Source organism: Myripristis murdjan, chromosome 4 (genome assembly GCF_902150065.1).
Source record: "Myripristis murdjan chromosome 4, fMyrMur1.1, whole genome shotgun sequence".
NCBI lineage: Eukaryota > Metazoa > Chordata > Actinopteri > Holocentriformes > Holocentridae > Myripristis > Myripristis murdjan.
The window spans coordinates 9,572,936-9,596,984 of NC_043983.1; the positions used below are offsets into that span (position 1 = coordinate 9,572,936).

Genomic DNA, 24,049 nt, shown 5'->3' on the forward strand with positions numbered 1-24,049 from the left:
TTAATGAGTAACATGAAGCAGTTAAGAACAAAAGTTAGGATGTGTCCCAGCAACTCATACACACACACATAGAGGTATAGTTAAAGTAAATCCAGTGTTTTATTGACTCATTTGAATGCGATACAAAAAAGCAAAACCTCACATGAAAGTTTGAATTGTATTCCTCATTCGTCCACCAAGATGCAGTAAAAAGTCTTACACTGCTTTGAATCAAATAGATTTCACACAAAACAAATACACACAAGGGCTTGCTTAAAAAAAAACGTACAATTGATGGGTGCATTTTGCTATGATTCGAATTTTATGGGCATCTATAGAGCTGAAGTATAATTGTTATACTTTAGAAACTGATGAGGCATAAGGATCTTTTGGTATAAGCAAAAAGGTTTTCACTGAGTTTCTAATGATTAACCAAAATTACCAAAGTGTAACATGGGGAAATGAAATGGGAAATGGAAGCAATAACAACATTTAGCAAGTTGTGCACTTAGGGTGCAAATTTAATAGTTTTGGGAAAAAAATACTAGTACAAAATAATCAGATAACATAACTTATTTTTAAAAAGGTTTTCCCAGAGAACTACATTTCCACTATAGGCATTTTTGTTTAAGTGCACTTTAATAAAAGTGCATTTCGGCCCGTGGACGGAGAGGTCGGGGCTGGTAGCCTGTTTTGGCCTCATCAGTGGTTACTCATGCCAAGCTGTGCCTTTTAGAGCTCAGCTGATGGAACACAACAGTCAGAGTTTCAAAAAGGAACAACAGAATGACAAAACTAATTTTTCAGTGACATAATGTCTACATGTTCAGCCAACAGCAAGCATTCTGTAGACTTTATCAAAAAAAATTGACACTTTAGTTGACACTAAAGAAATCTTTATGTAGTCAACACATATATTAGCTTCCTTTTATCATTTACTCAAAGTTCTATGAAAAAGCTCTATACAATATGAATTTTCTGAGGCCAAATAGAAAAAAAGCATTCTGCAATGCAAAATCATGGCAGTTAAAAGCAATAAACTCTTTTTTTTTTTTTTTTTTTTCTTTTTGTTAGACATGTCAGTGGATATATGTGGTCTGTATGCCAATCCTGAGGTTGGCAAAATGAACACATAACAATCCAAATAAATACATATCTATCTCTATCCATGTATATAAAAGTGAAGCAAAGTGCAAAGAGGAAAACCCCAAAACTAAAATCTAAAACTCTTCATTAACACAATGCTGGAAACAAAGCACATAAAATCCATACATAAATGGTAACCCAACCAACAATAGTGGTTAGGCTGCTATCTCTCACTGATTACCTGACTTCCTGAGTATATGCCTCAATTACAACATGTAATTAATTTTGTATGTTTTTCTAGCTGACAAACAAAAGCTTTGATAAACTTCATTTATAGTGGAACAAGAGCAAAATTGTTTTCATTTTCTGGCTAAGCTACCAAGTCAGAAATTGCTTAATCTCTGACAACTGATACACACGCACACACACACACACGCACGCACGCACACACACACACACACACACACACACACACAAAGGTGCCTCTTAGTCTCTAAGGCTAGGGCTGGGGTTAGGTATGACGTCTCCAGTGATGGTGCTCTTAGGTTCACAATCAACTCTTGAGTAGAACGATGAAGCTTGGCCAGAAAATAAGAACCAAAGAGAACGGGCAGGTTTGAAGAGAGCTTCAAGTATTTGTGTTATGACGGGGTGACTCAGGGTTCAATGCTCTGCCCCCTGCCGCTAAGCAATTACCCTTGTGTGGGGCGTCTGGGGTTACGGGGAGAAGTCAGTGCTACCACACAAGGAGCTAGCGTCTGCTCTCAGGCCCTGTTACAGACTAACCTCCGGATATCAGCTGGGATCAAGAATGTGGCTGACAATTTGAGCTACCTTTGTGTTTGTTGTAATGGCTGTATTCTCCCATCCAGCTAAGGTAAGTCCACATTCATTCAAATCAAAATCACAAGAAGATAAACTTGTTTTGAAGTGTAGAGTTCACCAGCTTTAAAATATGACAGCCCAATAAAAAAGGTGAGGAAATCTGTGAAAATGTGGCAGTTGAAGTTCCATCTTCCGTGTTTGCATCAGTAGGTTTTGTTGTGGAGCTGCTGGGAGTGCGTGTGCTGCTGGTGATTATGCCGAGCCCATGAGCACCCCGACGGGGGGCGTGGCCTGGCCGTCGCTCGGGGAGGGCTGGTAGAGGGTGTCTGTGTGGTTGACCCGGAGCAGTGGTGGGATGGTGGAGGACTTGATGTGCAGGATCCTGGTGTCTGTGACTTCACAGTCAATCTGCATCATCACCTCGAAGTCCTTGTCTCTGATTATGCTGTCTGTGTTGGCAGAGAAAGGGAAAGGTCGTTAGTTCACACACCAGAAAAAAAGAAGTTTAGTTTATTTTGTCTTTACTCAATGAGAAAACACAGGTGCTAAAATGCAGCAATAACACTCAGATAAAAAAAATAAATGAAATGAAAAGTAGATGAGATAAAAAAAAACACATCAAGTTACGAGCAAGACATTAGAGGCTTTAATCAACACAAGACAAAAACATGGCTTGCCAAACTGTTCCCATTACTCATTCTTGTTCCACCTCATCCTTATTATTGGCCGCAGTTTCTGTCAAGCCTCATGTTGAGAAATTTGAAATGATAACAGGCAGTACTCAGGGCGGGTAGGTAGGTTAAGCTGCCCTTAACCTACATATGGGTGCAGGTGGGGGTGCAGATGGAGGCCAGAGGTGAGTCATATACTGGCTTTGTCCTTCATAGGGATAAACAAAACGGCTCTAAACAAGATGGGGACATGCAAATTTGAGGAAAGAAAAGAAGAAATTCTGGCAAGAGTGAGGAAGAGAGAACGCAATCACTGATGAGTCAGGGTTTTGTGTCTGAAAAATCCCCGGGGACTGCAACACTGCAGATGGCACAGGTCAGCACAATGGGGGAAAAAAAAGCTTGTTATCCAACTTCAAGGATAAATATATTTTCACAAAAAGGTCATCTTGGAAGTTTGAGTTACAAACAAGTCATTACTCTGGTTTATCTTGGGGTTTGGGAACATGGGAAAACTATATTGGACTTAAGACAATTTGGTGTGGTCCATGGTTTGTGGTATCCCACAGCCTAATTTGATTTCACTATGCCGTGGGGATGGCTTGGGAAGAACATTTTTGCCAGTGGACATACTTTAAATAAAAAGGCTATTAACAATATGTGTAAGGATCGCTCCATGCCTGTTATAGTGAATTTACATTTGCACAACTATATGGCTTCTTCTATGAGGCTGACTGAGTTGAGATGGTCCAAGTAGGGCGATAACTTTCCCCATATGGAATGGACAAGACTGACACACCTCAGTCAGGTTAAGTCAATTCTCATATGATCCAGAAAGGGAGCTGAATGTGGTTTTAAAAACCTGAGAGCACTGAAAGTTGATTAAATTCTGCAGTGTTTTTCCAGAGACACCTGCCCAAGACATTAGCTTCCTCTGCCTCACTATAGGGTTTCCATAAACGGGGGAGGCAGGAGGAATTTATCAGATGGTGCAGTGACTATAGGATGGCTCCTTCTGCAGCCTGTGTATGACTCTATCTATTGCTGAACTTCCTCTTTTGCACCTGGAGTGGGCCTGGACCTTTTCAAAAGGTTTCAGCATTTACAAAGCATCTCTAGAAGTCTTCCCCTGGGTTAGGGTTTTACTCATTGTCACGCTATGTCCATCCCAAATAGGGTTTCTGTCTGAAATAGAGCCAGAGAAGTTAAGCGAGTTTCACACTGCATAGCTGTATATCTTGAGCCAGAGTCAGAGTCACAGCTGATGGGGCAGACTGTGACCTCTAACCTGGTTTTTCCAGTTCAGGTTTCTTACACTGTTGCACAGCCAAGCCTGAGGATTTTCTTTCAGTATAGATATTCTTACTGGAACACTGCATTACAAACCTCAGAGCAACAGCAACGATAGATTGTCAGTACAAAGTGAAAAACTGCCACGTTGATAATTCAAGTTCCCAAGAAGAAGACACAGACAGACACTCTTGAAAGACGACTAACACTCCGCCCCATATGAGTCCTCACACTGGTTGCATCCATCTTTCACCAAATTCCCAATTATGTCTAAATTCTAATCAGCCAACTGCTTGAGAGACCTAAACAGTGAGACAGGGAACACACAAACACAGCCACGAGGCCCAACTTCAAACAGCAGGTCTTTGAAGGCGCTGCCAAAACCAGCCCTCCTGCTCTCCTTCTACTGGTGCCATCTGGAGATGTTCCAAAAAGTTCCTTCCTCCCCGGCATTTTCTGTGACACTGAGTGAGCTGCTGCGTGCTGATAAAGCCCGTAGGTCTGACAACACTACATTAGAGGAAACTTGAGAGGGCATCTTGGGAGGACGGTGACTGCCAGTTTGGCATGAAGTCTGGGGACATGTTTGCCAAGGAAGCTTTGTTTACACCAGAAAGGAAGCAATTCATCAGCAAGTATAATTACAGAATTACCAGCGGCAATTTAGGTCAATAAAAAGCAATGGGGATCTAACAGGATGCCAATTAGGCCACTTAAATGTTCTAATAACCTACAGAATTGTCCGTTTTCCCTCTGAAACTTTACGTCACGCAGGAATAATGCCCAACAACTAAATTAGTGGGTCACACTGCAATAGACTGTGTAAGCAATAGGTCAACAATTAGCAATATTATCCCATTAGGAAATCACCCCACATCTTATAGGCCATAAAAACTGCTTGTGCATATAGAAACAATGAAGTCATTGAAGGCAGCACAGGTTAGACAAGGATCTTGATAGAGTTGCAAGGATTAAACATCTGGGCTGGTCAGAGTGCAGTCGAGTTAAGAGCACTGGTGGGGATGTTCTGTTTAGATTAGAGGAGTAGGAAAATCTGACCCCCAACTCTTTCAGTGCTGAGCAGAACTACCCTTGAACCCCTGGTACAAACTGTTAGCTACAGTAGAAATGCATTACCTCAAACAAGTAAAAATAGACTATCGTGCGTCTCCCATGGCCTAACCACCTGTAATCAAAAAATGATGTCATCTTCAAAACATTCCTCTCCTCTAAGCGTGTCACCTCCAATTGATTGAGCTACTTTCAAACTCTGAGGATCATTAAATAAACACACCCTTCACTCCTTATAAGGAGCCAGTGCTCAGCCAGAGATATTTTGAGAGCAAATCTAAGAGGTTAAGGTCAAGTAACTTTAACAGAACCCCTGATCCGTGGACATGCAGTCAGACAGAAACAGACGATGGCCTACATCAAAGTCTCAATCTCCAATGCTCAGTTATTGACCGGGACAGACCAAACGATTGCTCCCGATTAGCAAAGCCTGTCCACCTCCTCCAGATGAAAGCCATTTAGTCACTGGAGGAAGGAGGCATTCCTGGAGGAGAACGGGAGGGAGCTGGAAAGAATTATCCTCCGCTGTGGAGCAATCATGCTGCAACAAGGGGACTGAGTTTTTGCTTTTCAAAAGGTCTCGCCCAACTAAAGATGTACATTTGCACTTAATCACTTCAAAGTTTCAAACAAAGACTACATAAATCTAGAATGCTACTCGAAAAGTGTCATCTGTATGACACATGGAGCTATACAGTGTAAAGGGTGGGAGGACTGTGTGGGGGCTCTGATACTTGAGAACCAACATCATCCCTTGCTAAGAGGTAAAAGCTTTCTGCTATGTCAGCCTCTGCTGGCTTGCTTTTAAACAACAATCCTCATTGTCAAGTCAAGGAAGAACTGTCAGGGGAGAGCAGTTCTAGCACATGAAGCTGAGGCTACTGTATGCCATCTACACTACCATCAAAACGCTGTTTCCCCTCTCTCTAAATCACAACACATGATCAAGCCAGCACATTAGATGCAAACAAACTAGAACAGTTGAGATTACCGAGCAAAGGCCTCAGGAAAGAGCACAGAAGCACAATGTTTTGATTTTGTGGGTGGCTGCATGCATCCATAAGAGATTATGCAAATTATAACAAGAATTTTCCAGACCCAGTATTTCTCCCTGAATGCCACTATTGTCTAGTATTAGGAGTTCACTATTAACCATTATTTCAATTGGTCATCTGACTGACATAGCCCATAGCATTCTTCCCTGACAAGATGGACCAAGAACAATGTTTACCTTCATCAGTCTTCATCTCCGAAATGTGACCCCTTCCTAAAAGGAAAAAAAGCGTTTACCAGTGACCCTGCCTTCCCTGCTGACTAAGAGGCTCATATTCCACTGACTCACTCCAGTCAGAGCCGGCTGAAACACTAATCAAATCAGCTGAAACATCCTGCTGCAGGGAGAGGCAGGGAGATAAGTGGGAAGACAAGGGGATCAGTGATAAAAATGCCTGTTAAACAGCCAAAAACAATACGCTAATGTATGTCTAATTGCTCACACCCTGCATAAACCCAGTCCCTTTTGAGAAGGTCTCCTTCCAGATCAGTTCACTGCCCTGAGCCCTGCAGCTTGGTGAAAATCAAGTCGCCTGATAATTAAGTCTGCAATGTTGGCTATTTAAGTGGACATAAAAGACTTCTCTCCAGTGCAGTTTCCAGTGACCTCTCTCTGAAATAATGCATCTATAATCCTGCAGAGAGAAGGACTACAGAGACAGGTTGTGATGATCTCATGGAAATCAATGCCAAATGAAAATGGACACCCCGCTGATTTTTTGGAAACATTTTTGGCTATAAGCACACCAGTGGAACACCAAGGTTCTTGAAGTGTTCAGATACTGGGGTTTCATGAACAGCAATGCTAAACATATTTTCTACAGTTTAATTGTAAATCAAGTGAACTCTGTTTTGAAATGAAAGAGAATGGTAGTAACCTATCCTCATTAAAGAAGGTAAACACATGGAGGTAAACATTGTTCAGGGGTGAGGGCAAATAAAAAGACTGACAGCTTGTCAAATGAGCATGTGGAAAATACTCCCACGCCAACAGTTGCCACCCCACACCATCCAACTCACCCATTAAGAGCACACTTCACCATCACAGTGACAGGCTGTGGATGATAACTGTCCTCTTAATCATGAAGCAGTTATTAGGTCACATCATGCACTCTCATCTACTCACTTCTCTTCTTATCTGTCAAATGAGTGGTCTGATAGAGATCTTGCAGTTCCAGTGCCAATTGTTCAAAATTATGGTGATATTGAGAGCTGGCACAGTAAGTTTCAGAGAGGAAATAAAGCTTTTTTTGCATGTGCATATTTGTAAAGTTGATAAATTGCTAAATATAGCTGAGTGTATAATCAGCGGTTGAAGGAACGTAATAGAAGTTTTATTATTGCAAGCCAGGAAGGGTTCTGAGGAAGGAGGGGAATAAAGACCTTGCACTGGCAGGACACCAGATGTCAAACAAACTACTTGGCAAATAAAGTTAACAGAAAACTTTTAATAGTTAAGTAAGAAAGGCAACATACGTAGTATTTCTAATGCAGGAAATATGAAAGAAAAAAAAAAAAACACAACAATGAGGCAGGGTCAGTATCACCTAATTAAGCTTGATTTTTTTTATTTATTTATTTTTTTTCTATTTTGGCACAAGATATTTTTCCTCATAAGTGTGTGGTGCCACATGCAATGCATTCTTGCAGGGAGAGGTGCTGTTGAATTCGCTCCAAGTTTGCCTTTCATCTGTAACATGGTTCAGACTGAGCAGCCTCTCCAGCCTTTGGATAAGTCTGTGCTGCAGTTCTTACCGTTTATGTTCATGGCTGGCAACACCACAGACATCTTGGGTCGGCTTCCTTTATTGTGGCTGGTGGCAGGAAGCAGAAGATGATCCTGAGAACAAAGGGGAGAAGGTTATTAGGAGTACACAACTCCGGGAAGAAAAATGAAATGTTTCGGTTTTGTGCATTCTGGTAGTTCCTGCTCAGTTAACCATTTTCTGGTGTTGAACTCACATCCCTAAAGCTAAAACCTACTCAACAGATTTGATTAACAAAAGGTCATAGCCAAAGGTGATAATTTACATGAAAGCCTCTCACACCACAGAAGCAAATCATTCCTTTTGTGAGTCAAACTGTTCCCATATGAGCACTTTTCTCATGCCTTAGTTCAAACACTGGAAAACAAAAGCAGCACAAACTCCTCTGACGCTAATGTCTGCACCTTGAGCAGTTTGGGGGCATTTCACATAACAACACTTATTATTTCATCACATATTTTTAAGATAACACTAGTTATTAAACAGCATGGCAGTTCAGGTAATACAACAATTAAGTGAAATGAAAAATGTAAGATAAATCAATGAACATGTGTGGAATATGCATCTACGTAGACAAGGGAAGGAAAGGCTATAATCTGGGTGACTGTCATCTGCTCAAAAAGAGTTGCGGTGAGGAAGAATGCTAGTGTGTGAACAAACATGTGTGAGCCAGTTCTCCTGACGTTCCCTACACAAACATACAAAGACACAAAACTCACTCAAGGCCACACGTTTTACAGTCAGTTCCAACTAGACACTTCCATTTTCTCTCCTTTTCCATCCATACAACTAGATGCCATGAAAAATTTGGATCCAAATTCAATCATGTCGACGCTACCCCATATGAGGACAGACGTGGAAAATCTGACAACATTTCTCTTTGTATCTGGAGTGAAGAGGGCCATGTGGAAAAGAGTTGCTGCTATTAATGACAAAAGAAAAGACCAGAGTTGAGAAGAGAAAATAATGAGTCAAGTATCTCTGTAGAGAAGCCATCTCTAATCTGATTCTGATCTCTGTCACCAAGGAGACTTGTGCTTTCTGTTCCACTAAAGATAGTAGCCTACCAACTGCCACAGGAAAGACTAAAACGCTGTTACCTCCATTAAACTTTGTTGCCAAAACTCTCATGAAATTACAAGGGAAGCTGCTACAGTGACAGGAAGGAGGATGCTCTGAGATTGAGAAAAGTTAAGGGATTACAGAGAAGACAGGAAGAAGAATGTATAAAATTGTAGACGGATACATGGAGATAAGAGAACTGAAAGTAGAAAAATACATGCCTAACCAAGTCAACAGTTGCTGCTTCAAGCTTGGGTAAATTTTGGCCCGTTGATAGCACTGTGGCAGGCCAGTGAGTTTCATTTTGTGGAAATTGGAAATCAGTGCAAAAAACACATCATTTCCAAAGGTTAATCGAAATTGACATGGCAGCCTCCCAGATATTAAGTGTGAAAATCAGGGCCCTTGTTGGCCTGGTGGTGTTGCTGTGGTAGGCCATTTAGATTTCAAAACACCCGACCCCAGTGTGAAAATCCATCTTTCCTCCAAATTTCACCCATAACAGGTCAGCAGAGGCTTAGGCTGCATTCACACAGGATCCAGGAATGCCTGAAAACCAGTCCTCCCATTCATTTGAATGAGAGTAGTGTGTTTAGGCTGCAGCGGTGCATGGCGCAGCGGTTGTGGCCATTCACATGGCAATCAGACTCAAGGGGTGGCTGTGTAATGACACGCCCACATCTCCACCAAACCCTGCGGTAAGGTGCTAGATTGCCAGATTCTGCGTGAAAGCAGCCTTAGAACTATGATGGACAGACTGAGCCCAATTCATAGTCCATTCCCCAAAATCTTTGATTGTGGGGGACAATGAGACTGAGCGAATATCAAAAAATCAGCATGAGCAGGGTGTACAAGATAGCTTGTATATTATACAGTACACCACTTTGCTATTGCTGTAATAATAACGTATTCTTCATTTTGCCTGGTCAAGTACAGGCTTCATTAAGATGACAGGCCAACTAAAATTTAACATTAGCAGGTAAAGAGTGGCTTGTTTACCTTGTACTTAATGCTGTCAGAGTCAAGGATATGTTGTGATATACCCTGCATGGCACTTTAGATATACAAAAAATGACCACCAAAAGTAATGTGCTAAATGTAAAAAAGGAGAAAACAATTGCCTGAATTTGGGGAGTGGCAGCGGGTAGGACAGCACCAACCATACTACTGCTCATCATTAAGGACCTGCAGGCTCGTGAAGCTGACAAAACGGCTGTAGCTGCCATGACAACAGGTACATTTGCAGGATTGGATTGGATGCAGTCCATGGTAAAAGCAGCCAGTGTTTCCATCACCTCACCTCAGCACATACTTACATAAAGCCACAGGTGCTAAAACAACCAAAGAGGACAAGCAAGACCATAAAGTGACGATAGCGTAACAACAGCTCCACAGTTTTGTTGAGAGTTATGTTTTCCATCATCTCAACCAATTTCACACTTAAAGCCGCAGGTGGTATCTGTTGAAGTGTTAATGTCGCCATGACCTAAACATGACCATGTCGGAGCGTGCAACATAGAGGATGACCTCACGTTGCCTGAAAGGGCACCAAGAGGCCATAACAAACCCTACAATAAGATTTTCCCATTGGAGTCCAGAGGGACCAAAGTTAAAAAAAACTGGCAGTCATTGGCTTTCAAGTATAAACAAATTTCAAATTCAAACCAGAGCTTTGGCAGTTTTGTAATAACATCATACCGAGTGGAACAAAAACAAAAGCACTACCCTAGCTGAAGACACACACCCTGAAACACAAAAAAACAAAATAAAGGCTAATAAACACATAGGAAAAACTAGTAAAAGTCTGCAAAAATTAAAAAGGTCACTGTCAAAAGTGGGCTGGTAATATGCGAACTCATCATGATGTTCTAGAGTTTGCTCTGTAAACGACTTTCACTATTCAACACTCACTGTGCCTCTATGTTAACCTAAACCACGGCTTATTTGGAATCCCCCTTGAACAAAGTAATTGCAGATGTTTATTTTCCTTTAGTTTTTCCTTTGGTGTTGATTTTGTTTTGATTTTCATTTTCATTTCACCATCACTTCAGTTATTTTTTTAACACATATGTTTAGTTTAACTGTAATCTCCTGCTGGACAGAAGAACAGTTGATTGTACCTTTTTCTCTAGACTGATAGAAAAACTTCCTGTGGCATGGTCATGATATCTTGGTCCATTCATTGCAAAGAGATTTGTTGTCCACTCTCACTTCAGCAGCAATTAAAATTTAGTTTCAGTTTTTCTTTTTCTTTATAAATATTTATTCTAGGTTACAAAGATGTTTTATGTTACTTTCCGTTTACATAAATTGCAAAATTCTCATAGCCCATGCAGTTCAAAAGCTGCCAGAAAATGATCCTGTAATGGTTCTGACCCCGGGTGCACCATTGTCCCCGATGTCACCGTGCCAATTCAGAACCAAACTCACTGACTTTATCGGTGACAAGAGGCGCTGATCTTTAACCACATGCCCAAAGAACCCTGGCAACTGTAAGAGCTTAACATCACCCAGAGTACCAAGAGGTGCCGAGTATGACAAGAAACAGGCCAGTCCCATTCTTCTGCTCAACAGAGCTTGATCCAGCCCTTTGGGACAGTGACCAAATTTGTTTTTTCAGGGATCATGTCTTCACCTCGGTTGACAGCAATGAGTAATTCAGATTTACAAGACTATTTTGAGCCGAATTAGTCATTTGCAATTATTACTGTTCCAACAAAGTCGTTAGTCGGAAGCAGACTTTCATTTCTTGACACAGCTCAGAGTGACAATAAATGAAGCAACAAGTGACTCCAGGGATGGAAGAAAATACTGGGTTCATGGGCTTTTTGAAACTCCAATCAGAACTCATAGGAAAAAGTGATTGTCGCTATTAGTTGTTCATTTTTAGCAAATTTGCTTTCCTTTCCTTCCAGTTAGGACTTGATGACAGAGGCATGCAAAGGCGTTCTATATCAAGGGCAGGGAACCGCAGGTCTTAGGGCATACATGGACCCACAAGAGCATTTGATTCAGCTTGCAAGGCAATTCATCAATTAAAAACAAACAAGCAAAAAAGGCACTCGAGTGCTCTAGGAAGAAATTATGTTTTCTGAGATAAAAGAAAATAACATAAAAAGTAGAGCAGCATGTCTTTCTGGCTATATACCTGTCACCGAGAATATATGGCAGCTCCCAAAACTGCTTTGGATCGTGAGCCATCCTCGGCAGCTCCACGGTATGTTCTGTCTGAACAGCTTAACTGGTTAACACGGGCTCCGAAAGGAATGCTGAGGATTTTCTTATTCTGAGGAGACATGCACTAAAGTTTGCATCTCTGTTTGGGACAACCTACCACTGTGAGCAGTTCTTTTCAAAAATGACTCTTGCAAAGACCTCTGCTTAAGCCAAACACTGAAAACCAGCTCTGAATAGCATCATCATCACTGTAGTCTGACATCAGATTTGCCAAAAAGAAGCAGTTCCAGCCATCACATTAATGCCAGTGTGAAGTTCAACCAATAAAAAGCATGTTAATTTAATCATTATTTTTTGTTATTATGAATATTGAATTATTGATGTAAGTGTTGTGATACATTTTAATTTAATTATTTTGTATGGCCCATACAGACACCTTTTAAAGAAGCAAAGATGGTGCTCACAGAAAAAAAAAAAGAAAAAAACTCAATCAAAGAATTCTGTATGTATGCGCTGTCCGAGACTATTCATATCAAGTCCACAGTCTCAAATGAAGGAACAAGGACAGCTGAATAAAGACAACATGTACTAATGGTGGCACATGGTCATGTCAGAAATTCTAAAACATGGTCTTGATGATTATAAATGGACCACGGCTCGGCTACAGAGGGGGACCTACACCCTTGGGCGTGTGCAGAGGCGCAACACTTCACCCGTGCCACCACCCTCCCCTTTCCTCTCAAATCTAAACCTCAACAGGGAGGTGAGAGCTGCTGAATGATGCTTGTGTTCCATGCAGTGGGACTATGCAGGCACTATGAGGCCAAGTCACTGATGATTTTACACCAGTACTACGTCTGGGACCCAGCTTTTCACTTGTCCTCGTAAACGTGTCCGTTTCCTTAATAAAAGACAGCAGCACATCCGCTTTTCATATTCATTTCATGGATTTTTTTTCTGCATCCACTTTTCATCTTCATTTCATGTATTATTTATAATTCGTAGGCCATTCTAGTTGTATTCAGTGAGGCAGTTTTCACAGCCAGCTCAGGAAAAGGAAATTTACAGACAAATTCAACTGGAATGAAAGCTGATTTGAGTTAAGCTATGAATCCTTCTTTTGAAATCTACCAATTTTACTTATGTAATCAAGCTTAACATTATGTCAGATTCTGTGTAGGAACAAGCAACGACGACTCCTGCCAAATTTATGTTTTCACCCATGGCTGAGTTACAGAGATGAATGTCTTACATGTCTTACACACTTACATTTTCAGCACGTCAAAGTATTCCCTTAAACTTCCATGCACCATACTAGACTAGACATGGTGCAAACTATTATTGCACGAGTTGAAACTCACCCTGCGGAAAGATACCACGTAGAAGGTGTCACCACGACGATTGAGCTCATCAAAGAAGTCACTATAGGTTCGGTGAGGTGCGTAGTACACTTGCAGCTCACTGCCAGGACTCCTGTTGGGAGATGGAGAACAACAAGGGGAAACACAGACAAGCGGGGAAAAGGAAGAAAAGAGCAATACTATTAGAAATGATGGATGAGAATGAGTTTTGTGTCAAAAAAATCATGCTAAGGAAAAAAAAAAGATACTGTTTGTCCCATTATTTTGTTCTCTCCAGGGAAGAATAGCCACTTGTAACAACATTTGGACCACGGGACACAAAAACAAATAAAATTCTTTTTAAATGGGTTAGCAGCTCCTTAAAACAGGGTGAGGAAAGTTTCACTGCAGCTTTTACAGACTGCCACCCCTGAAGCTGTCGAGTCCAATAACATCCTCACCTCCATCATATCAGCAGTGAGCGACACTGAATGGCTAACACCTGATTTTGTATCAAACGGACTGCACCTGCACAATATAAAGTGTCTGTAGGGGTTAATAATCCTGATAGAGACACAGATCCCATTACTGAGTGACGCTCATTTTATACTTTCACCCACATTTCTACACTGGTATATAGTCATCAATAGAACAAAGGATTCATTTGTGGCAGAGAGCACAGTAGTGATCTGCTGGGGGTCATTTTGTTACATCTCAGCGGAGTCCACATTCCCAGCAACCCACTGGCATGACAGACAGTAGAGGCTGAGGGGTTTGGCAGAGACTGCAACTGTGGCCAAGGCTCCGTGAATAGCTCTAAATATGATTTATACAGTGGGAAGGTCAAGGACGTGAAGAGAAAGACCAAAATGCAACCACTGTGCACAGCAATACCACCTCCCTCTGGGACATGCATGGTACAAAATGCCATGCTTGGACGTGATTTTCCGCATATTTTCTGATTTCACACAGCGCCAACCTATTGCCCTGCAGAGGTTAGCTGTTGAGAGCGATTCGGTCTGCTGTCCTGCAAATCGTACAGTTTAACAGCCAGACTTACGACTGGGGGAAAAAAAACGTAAAGAAACTCGTAGCTCTGTCAGACTGACCTAAAACTACACAGTCCATCAGAAAATGCTCTTACTGTCTGCCAAAACCCTATGAAGCCGTGTGCCTGGGTCAAACCTTTAAATTGCTGTATCATAAATTGATCAGACCATGCACAGGGAATGGGGCGAGATACAGAAAAAGCTGGACGAATAGCAGGAATGTGAAATGATAGCAAATTGTTTAAAGAAACAACAACTAATCCTGTAAAATTATATCCTTGTATAAATTGGTCCATTACTCACTTTTCCTCAGCGGTTTCTGTGTATTGGACTGTCACAATCTGGGCTCTGTCAGCCTCCTTATCCTCCGTTTTCTGTTAGAAAAGAAAAAAAAAGGAGAGGAAAAAAGGGAGCGTTATCAGATAGTGTGTATATTCCCATTAACAAATCATTAGAGAGAGCAGGATAAACTGATTATAAAAGGAAATATAAAATATAAATACAGACTGGCGCTCACTCAATACACTGAGGTTGATCACTGATCTAAAAAAGCTGGAGGATAATTAGAGCCAAGCTAAACGTCCACAAGCAGTAATGTTTCAAGTCAACACACACCTTCCCATCACGGAGTTCTCCCCTGACAAATCACATCTTGTTTAGTATTCATCAGACCTGTTCTGTGAGATCTACGGAGGGGTTGTCCTCGGTTTGCCGGGATGGATTGCCCTCATTAAGAACAAAGGCTTAGGGAAATGGCTGGCTGTCAACACTACTCAAAAAATGACTTAAACATAAGCATGTGTAGAATCATTCAAATGAGTAAAAATATAATCAAACAGTCCTGATGTTTTGGTACTACCAAGTTGTTGGGATTCACTTGAAAAATGGTGTTTTAATAATGTAATGGTCCAAAGTGAGTGTGTATGCATAAGCGAAGGGTGAACAGCTGCTCAGCTCACGTGGAAAATAATAACTGTGATCTACATCTACCTTTCCATATGCATGCATTTGAGTAAAGAGCAGTTGTTCATTCAATGTCCAACAGCTGTTAGATTGGACAGATTAAAAAAAAAAAAAAAACAAGCAAAAAAAGCAAAAAAAAACAAAAAAAACAGAGGCACTAATCCCACCGCTCTCCTCTAAGTGTTGTTTACTTTCTCAGGGCTGCCGGATTAAACTCAGTCCAACAGGGAGAATGAGAGACATACAAAAGGAAGGCGCGAGGAGAGGTGAAACAGTGGTGAGAGAGAAGCATCGGTTTGCCAAAATTCGCTTTGTACTGAAAGTCAGGCTGATCTCCAAAGCTGCTTAAAATGCAGTTAGAATTGAAATAATAAGAAATTCTCTATTAGTTTTACGGCTGACTAGCAGGATTTCAGTTTAGTTGTTGTTTAACTTTAAGAAATTGATGCTCATCCATTTATTCATTGTCAAAAGACAGGTAGTAATGGAGTTTATAGCTGCCGCATCATTTGGTTCAGCAGCGATGTGCAGTTGTGTGTCATCCGCATAACTATGGAAACATAAATTGTGTTCTCTGGTGATGTCACCAAATGACAGCATGCAGAGTGAGAATAATAATGGACCAAGGCAGCTCCCTTGTGCAACCCCAAAACAGATGTTATGTCTCTCAGAAACATGATTTTCAAAGACTGATGTAAAAACTTACTCCCTTTGATGTACGTTTTAAACCAGTTTAACACAGTTGGAAAGACCAACCAACTTTTCAAGATGGCTGATCAGGATATCATGGTCAATCATATCAAACACTGCACTTAGGTATAAGAGGACAAGAGCTGAGACCTTATTTTCATCAGAGTTTAGTCTGAGGTTGCTGATTATTTTAGTAGGAGCAGTTTCAATACTGTGGTATGTTCTAAAGCCAGACTGAAATTCCTCCAGGATATTGTTTTCTTAAAGAAAACAAAGAAACTATTTTTTCAAGTATCTTACTAATGAACTGAAGGTTGGATATCAACCTATAGCTGATTGTATGACTTATATATGTGGCTAGTGTGTTTGTGGTTTTCATTGATAAATAGTAAGATTTTATTATCTAAAAATGAAATAGTGTTCTTTGAAGGTATTGCTCAATGAATGTGAAAGAAGCAGCTAGAGAAGGGTACTGGCCCATCAAAAATCTCTGCTAGTACTGAATGTCATGTACATTTCTGATATGGTCCTAATCTGTGTCTTTCTGTATGTTAAAACAAGTTGGTGTGACTCACCAGGATGGTCCTGGTGGGTTTGTGGTGGCTGTTACTCATACGCCTGGATTTGGTCTTCTCCACTTCATAACGGTGGACCCAGCCCCTCAGCTCATGAGCCAACCTGCCAGTCAAGGTTTTCACAAGTGTAAATCAGACTCTTTTTAGGTCCCAAGTGATTTTATGGTTTTAAGCAAAGTGAGACATCAAAACAAGGACATCAGTCCTTTATAAATATTAATTACTGACTCTATGCACTTGGTCCTGTTGATGGGAGGCTGGCAGGGGGGAGGGGGTCTGAGGAAGCCAGGATCCTTAACCACCACCAGGGCTTTATCTTCAGAGCTAAGATAAAGAAAGAAAAGCAGAGAGAGAGAGAGAGTGATGAGAACACTGAGAGGTGATATGTTTATGAAGCAAGCCTGATGTTCTGAAATCTTTGTATGAATTGTATATAACAATCTGTTAACAAACACTTTCCACATGTTGAGAATATGCTCTGAATTCAAACTGAGGGCCAAGATGGTCGCTTTGTACTTGGGATAGGGTAAAACACCCATGGGGAGTTAGGTAAAGGGAACCAAGATGGTGCCAAAACAAAACCTCTAGTCCTAAACATTCTACCTGTGGATTTTTATTAGTTGCTGTTGAATAATGCCGCTTAAAATTCTTCAACACTTGACACGCACAGACTTTCAGACTCATATAACATAATCTCTGAAATGCTGACTAACATTGAGAGGGAAGAGCAGAGCCTCTGATGCCAATGTATCCAGATGTTGCAGAAAATTTGGATCAATATGATCATAAACATGGTACACAAAATGGACATTACCACCCAGAGGATCATAAATGGTCATGAACGATGTCAGATGAAAACTGTGGTTTAAAAGCCTTGGCTGCTGTGAACTAGTTGTGCATTGCACTGTATGGCATGGCTTTCCTCATCAGTTGTTGATTTACACACAGTAATACCTCTCTCTGACTGACTGATTGTGTTGCTCGAGGTGATGATGTAGACTGTTCACAGTCAGTGCCCACCTGCAGAGGCCTTGTTACCAAAACGGCTGCCATCGACTTTATCCCTCCCTTGGGCCCCCAGACCTGAGCCAACACACCGACTATTCCTTGCATTCCAGTTTCTAAACGTTCTGGAAATGGTTCCGCGAGACAGAATATGTCAGAGCACAGAGGCCTGATCATAACTCTAACTGAGGGGTCCATATTTACCTCCCCACACACACCTTCCTGCTCAGAGGGGACCCTAAGATTGGGTTGCATATCTCGCCCGTCATCATCATCTCGGCTGTGCTTGGTTCTGTCACCCCTCTGTAAAGGCTAATGTGTTCCTTCCTGCCTGCATTGGCTTAATGGCACTGGGAAACCTGATACTACAAATGAATGGTTCACATTAAAATGTGACCCACCCTGTGTGTAGATCTGACACAAGCCAGGCTGGCAATGTCATCCAGACAGGAGACGCTCTGGCCACCGTGCAAAATATCTGTTTTCAGGACAAGGGGTGGAGGCCATGTACCAAACAACAATGTTATTCAAGCAATTTACAACTGAGACTGTTGTACTGCTGTTGGATTTCCAAAAACTGAAGAAAAAAATGTAGAACTCTTTAGAACAATAAACTCTTACTTAATATGCAGCTGGATGTCAAACCAGGCGTGGCCCCCATCTCCCACCCCTGTTACTCAAAGCCCAGTCCCTGAACAGCTACACAGGGGCCTCGAGGCAGCAGAAAGGCAGGCGCAGTCAGTAATCGGGCTGGCACACATGTTTACACGTGCTATAATGAGCTGTCCCAGTTCAAACTGAGCCTGTGCACAGGTGTATCCTGGCACTCTGACATGTTGGGTGAAAACGGTGTGGGGAGGGTGTTTGGTGATTGAGCTCATTACCTGTCGTCCATCTGAGGGGGATCGCTGCCAAGGGGCTCGGGGCCCACCTCAGCTGTGGTTTCCGCGTCTGGGGAGAAGCCCAACAGGTGTCTGCCGCTGTGCTGCAAGGAGCCAACATGGGGCTTGGAGCCTGGGCTGCCCTGGAACAGACTGAGGAGACAGAGGAGATGGGTTAGAGAGAACAGTGACAGAGATTGTCAGGGGAGGAGGGAGGGAGCAGAGTTAGGGGCCATGGGATAAAGGAGTCAAATTGGAAAGAAAAACTCAGTAATAGACTGAAACAACCTCTAGATTCCACATGGCCCACATCCTGTGCACAGGAGGCTTTTTAGTCTTTAGCAGAATCTGAACTCTGATCTTGACTGTATAACCCAAAGCACACTGGGCCGTGCACACAAGTAAGCATACGCACACAAACCACACACACGCTTACTTTCAACAGTATTACTACGCTGGGTGGCATTTTCATTTCAAAGGGTTATGACCTCAAAAGCTGGCATACTTTACATTCCGTTGAAAAGCCCCAATGCAAAACACACAGCTACAGACCGAGGTACAAAGACACACACACAGACACACACACACACACACAGACTGTAGCTACTGTGAACACTGCTGAAGTTGTAAAGGCAAACAGATTCATAGTTCCCATGTCACTTGTTCAGCTCGTTTACAAGCTTAAGAGCAAATCTCCCAGCCAGCTACAGAAACGGAATATTCCCAAACATGGAGCACAAGTGGAATATCAGGACCAGAAATTCCAGGTTGATGCTCGCATTCTCCTGGAGAAAGCTCCTCCCACGAGAGCAAATTTTTCAAGAATATGAGAACAGAGGATGCATCATTCCTAGTATGAGATTGCCTGGGTGCCTGAGTTTGTGGGATTGCATAACGTTCCCATCAGCTGTCTGGGTGGAATCAGCTATTTTCCCCAGTGACATTTTACATAATCTACCTTAATATGTCACTGTTGTTAATATTAGGCGCCTAGCCTCGAATCAATGCCTGCGTATGAATATTTTAAGTTACATAAGTAACCTAAACTGTTATACATGTTTAAATTTTTGAAGAGGTAAATCTCAACTGTTCTAAGCATTGTTGCTTGGATTAACACTGTTTTTTGTTTGATCGCTTTTAATTAAGGAGCTCCATTGGAACCAATGGAACAAGGCTGGACCTCCATATGTGCTGCTGGGCTAAACTGTTCTGTATTGTGTTATAAGATTACTGTCACAAAGCTGTTATCAGCTGTTTGTTAAGTTAGCTCACTGCCCTCAAGGGAGAAGATTATGAATTGCTGCAATACCAAGATATTTGGGGGTTGGACGTTGCTGCTTGTGAAAAAGATACTGTTAATACCTTGGTAGGACAATTGAAGTGCATAACTGTCCATATGCAAGGTTATCCCTTATCAAGCAAACAGGCAAAACTACACTGTAATATTCACTGTATTTGTTTTAAATTTGCATTATTTCTAGCATGCAACCTGACACTCATCTTTGTGCAAGTGTTGAAGTTCCTAAAGGCTTAATATATTTTACTGTATACTGGTGTTCAGCACATAATGGGACACTGGGCTGGTTATGCTGAAATATAACTGAATGGACCTGCTAGGGTAAAAGCTATAGCTCTGTATTGCTGTTTGGCAATAAAGATAAAGTTCAAAGCTTTTTTGTCAGCACTTTTGTCAGCTTTTCTTGTTACGACAACTGACTTTTACTTCAACAGGAATTTATCTGTCATGTTTTCAAAAAGCTTTTTTTGTATGATTGTTGGATGTGGTACATTATTCTCACAATGACTCATGGGGCTTCCCATTTGTGTTCACCAGCCAAGCCCACCATCTGATACAGCCTTGATATTCTCCAGCTGGCACTGTAATTGTAACTGTAGTTAAGCCATTAGAAATTATATGAATTGTTGCAAAGGAAACAAACAGCAAATATTGAGAAAGAGTCAGTCATGCCCTTGGTGTCACACGTAACACATGTTTACCTCATTGGTCCAGCGTTGAGCATGAGGAAGACCAAAACCACCATAAGACACACAGCCCTCCTCTTGGGGGGCGATGTCTTCAGGGCTGTGTTCTGCAAGAAGAGAGAAGGCATCACGTTATATTGCAAACAGGAGATCACGGATATGACTCATATGTGAAAGTGTTCAGCGGGTTTGGCTTGTCCTGGTAACTTTCTCATGAGATTCCCTATGGAAATCCCTAAGCCTATTATGATTAATCAAAGTCGTTTGCCTGTAAATTTTGCACAATCACGCCCAGTGTGGGAAACTACCATTCTGATGGTAAAATTTAGCTAGTCAATTGGTCTGTCAGTTTGGCATGTAACCAAAAATTGGAGTCACCCTATTCCATTCTGAAAATCTAGTTTGCTGGTACAAGACTGAAAATATGAGAGAAGAGAGGCAAAAAATGGGCATATATCACCCACTGAGGACTGCTGACTTTTTAAAAAGCTTGCGGCCCTGATTGTGTCTGTGCACAGGCATCCAAATCGGTACGAAAGAGTGGTCTGTGTGTATGTTTTAGCACAGCTGTGCCTTCCAGCCTCTCACCTCACTCAACAAGCCCTCCAGTTGTCTCTTGAGACTGCCGTTCTCGTGTTTGAGCACCTCATTCTCAGATAGTGCCAGCTTCAGGCGTGCCTCAAGCGTCAGCAGGTACTCCTTTTTCTTCTTCCGAGACAGAGATGCTGACTCACGGTTCTTTATCATCCGCTGCTGCCTCTGTGACACCTTTGACTGAAGGGAGAGAGAGAGGGACAGACACAAGAACAGAAAAAGAAAGATTAGTGAACATATTTTCAAATCAATAAACTATTGTATTTCCAAATATATCTGGGTGTAATTCCCTCTCCTCCATTTTGCTGTTAAGAAGAGAACTGAGCTGTAGTTAGACTGGAATGAAATGTTACACATTAGGGGCCTGAGAGACCTGTTAGGCTGCAGATCATAAGCTATTCTTGTTAGTATGACAACATGTTTATCTGTGTTTTCAAGCTTTTGAATTAACATGGGTCTATCATTTATCTGACTGACCTCTTTTAGTCAAAAAAAGGATAGCAGTCTCACAAGTGCGCAGACATGAGATAATCCGTAAGTCAATTTTGTTCAATTTTTCATAAGCTTGTTGCAATAAAAACTGTCTAGCACTCTTTCATTCCACACTAATGTTCTACGAGTGCCTCTTGTTCTTTTGTCTTCACAACAACACTCACTCAAACACCGGAGGTGTGTGATACAGAGTGCCAGTGGACGGCACTCAGGAATGCTGCTCCTTAAAATAAAGACTGTGAGAATCACAGGACGATTGTGAAAGGGGTGTTGGGTACAAACAGGACCAGGAGAGTGAGAAAGTAAATGAAAGAAAGTAAGAGGGGGCCAACATAAAGACAAGGCTTGCCCGACTTCAGTGCTCTACATGAACTCCCTGGCAGCCAGTGGTGCTGCTCTGTACAGTTACAGAATAATAAACAGACACGAGGTAAACGATACCTCCGCAGCACAGCATAGGCTTGAAGGTCACCCAAAAGAGCCCTTAAGAGTACATGATCAAACTTCCGCTTGAAAATATTTACACCGTCATCCTGTGGGGGGGTCAAGAGGTCAATTGCCAAGGCAGAATGAAGACTGTGAGAGAGGGATGTGATGGCCCTGTTCTATATGTGATGGAGGATGTGTTTATGGAGAGTGTCACTCTATGAGGAATGAGTTCACAGCATAGACATATAAACACTGTGGCAGACATATATGCTATAGGCCTGCATGGAAAAATTTTCTGCCATAGTCGCTCCTAATTACTTTAGTTGGGGCCTTACACACTTGAATAAATCTGCAAATAAACTGAGAATTTGCATCCTTTTCCTTTTTAGATTCACTAGATTTGTTTATGGAAGCATTTCGTACAAATGAAGACTGTCCAAATCTCTGACAAGAGGAGCAAAAATAAATAAATGAATACTTGAAAAAAAAAAAAAAAAACTTCTATGCACAGTTCACGTCCAACAAGCATGAGCCTTGGGATTTCCACCCCTCAAGGTCAGCGAGGTGAGAACTGAAATCAAAGCGATGTTCTGCATGCCTAACCAAATAGCACACATCTTACCATGACCCAATGCAAATTAACACAACCCGTGGCTGTGATGGGCCAAACACCTTCATTGTCCATTCAGTCCCAGGCAACCCTCTACCAGCCTTCCCCAAACACAAACACCCTCCCCAGGCAGTCTTTGCGCAGTAAGACTCTAAGACCCTGGGCCTAATAGCCCTGCTGGTGATTAAGTTATTTGGATCCCTGTATTTGTATTCTGTCTCCTGAGAAACCCCTCTCTGTCTCCCGGCCCAGATCTGGGAGCCGTGCCACTGGCCTGAGCCTGGGAACGACATTAGTAAGCAGTTACCAGGGAGCGAGGAAGGAGGGGAACTTCACAACACCACAACGGTGAGGAAGAGGCAGAGGATGTGGGGCAGGGGGCAAAGATGGTAAAGTGGCAATTCTCTCACTTGAGGCATTAAACCTCATTCAAATGAGTGAGATACTAACAATGATTCTGGTTCAATTCCCCAGAACTGCTACAAAGGTCTTGGCATGGTCAGTCAATGAGTATCCACTTTCCTGTTCATAACAACTACTGCCGTAGAGCCCGTCACTACGCCACTTAACCTCAACTGCTTCAGTGGAACCGCAGAATGGCCGATGGTAAAAGACTGAGGTTGTACTGGGCCGTGTGAATGTGTGTGTAGCTGTTTGGATATGTGGCACGGTGTAGGTGAAAAAGAGAATGCCTGCTCAGCAATTCCTCGCTGGATGAATAGAGGTGTGAAGAAAAGCGAGACCAGACAAGCTGATCCTGGCACACCTGACAGTCACATTGTTGTTCAGGGACTGCCGTTTCCACTCAGGGTTCAAGGGTTAACCCAGGAGGAAGTGTGTGATGACCCCTTAACCTAACCAAATGGGAGGGCCTTCATTTAACAAGTTGGGATGAAAACGTTTCTTGAGTTATGAGAGCACGTAAACACAGATAACTGTGGCACGTGTGTTCCACAGGTGAAATGGGTCTGAAGCTCAAAAAATGAAAAAGGTCTAACGAGAGGGCAGAAGAAGGCCAACTTGAGTGACAAGTTCTATGAAATCACTCATTATTATTAAAGGAAAATTCCACCCATGGATACTGCTACACCGTTAGAAATCATCAATCTATGATGTTTAATGCATTCCAGGGGTCATTTTGTGTTGCGATTAACTTTTTTATTATACGTACTTTCCCTTGTCTAATTCTACTTGAGTTAGTGATTTCCGCCATTTCCAAGAATGACTTTCAACAAACCTGAGAGAACACGCCAGAACTTGTTGCTTTCAGCTGTGGGTTATGTGCGTGGGTGGAGAGACCTAAAGTGATAACGCAGTAAGAGCAAGTGAGCACATTCGTCCAATCGAGAGAAAGCAAAGAGTTGTGCTGCCTTGCTAAAAATCTAACAAGTCTGATGGCTGCATTGAATTCTGCACTACTGATGCTAATGTCAGTTGAAAGCTGGTTATTTCTGCCCT

The 24,049-nt window shown here is 42.0% G+C and overlaps 1 protein-coding gene across 1 annotated transcript in view; it reads right to left on the reverse strand.

Moving 5' to 3' along the window:
* Positions 1-75: 75 nt before the first annotated feature.
* The window catches only part of atf6 (activating transcription factor 6), a 36,757-nt gene continuing 12,783 nt past the window's right edge, over positions 76-24,049 (reverse strand). The window contains exons 8-16 of the mRNA XM_030049441.1: positions 21,055-21,240; positions 20,482-20,573; positions 18,487-18,636; positions 16,826-16,921; positions 16,598-16,700; positions 14,673-14,743; positions 13,342-13,453; positions 7,731-7,815; positions 76-2,339 (exon numbers count right to left, since the gene is read on the reverse strand). Of these exons, the coding sequence (XP_029905301.1) occupies positions 2,143-2,339; positions 7,731-7,815; positions 13,342-13,453; positions 14,673-14,743; positions 16,598-16,700; positions 16,826-16,921; positions 18,487-18,636; positions 20,482-20,573; positions 21,055-21,240 (1,092 nt within the window). The 3' untranslated portion in view covers positions 76-2,142. The remainder of the gene's footprint in view (positions 2,340-7,730; positions 7,816-13,341; positions 13,454-14,672; positions 14,744-16,597; positions 16,701-16,825; positions 16,922-18,486; positions 18,637-20,481; positions 20,574-21,054; positions 21,241-24,049) is intronic.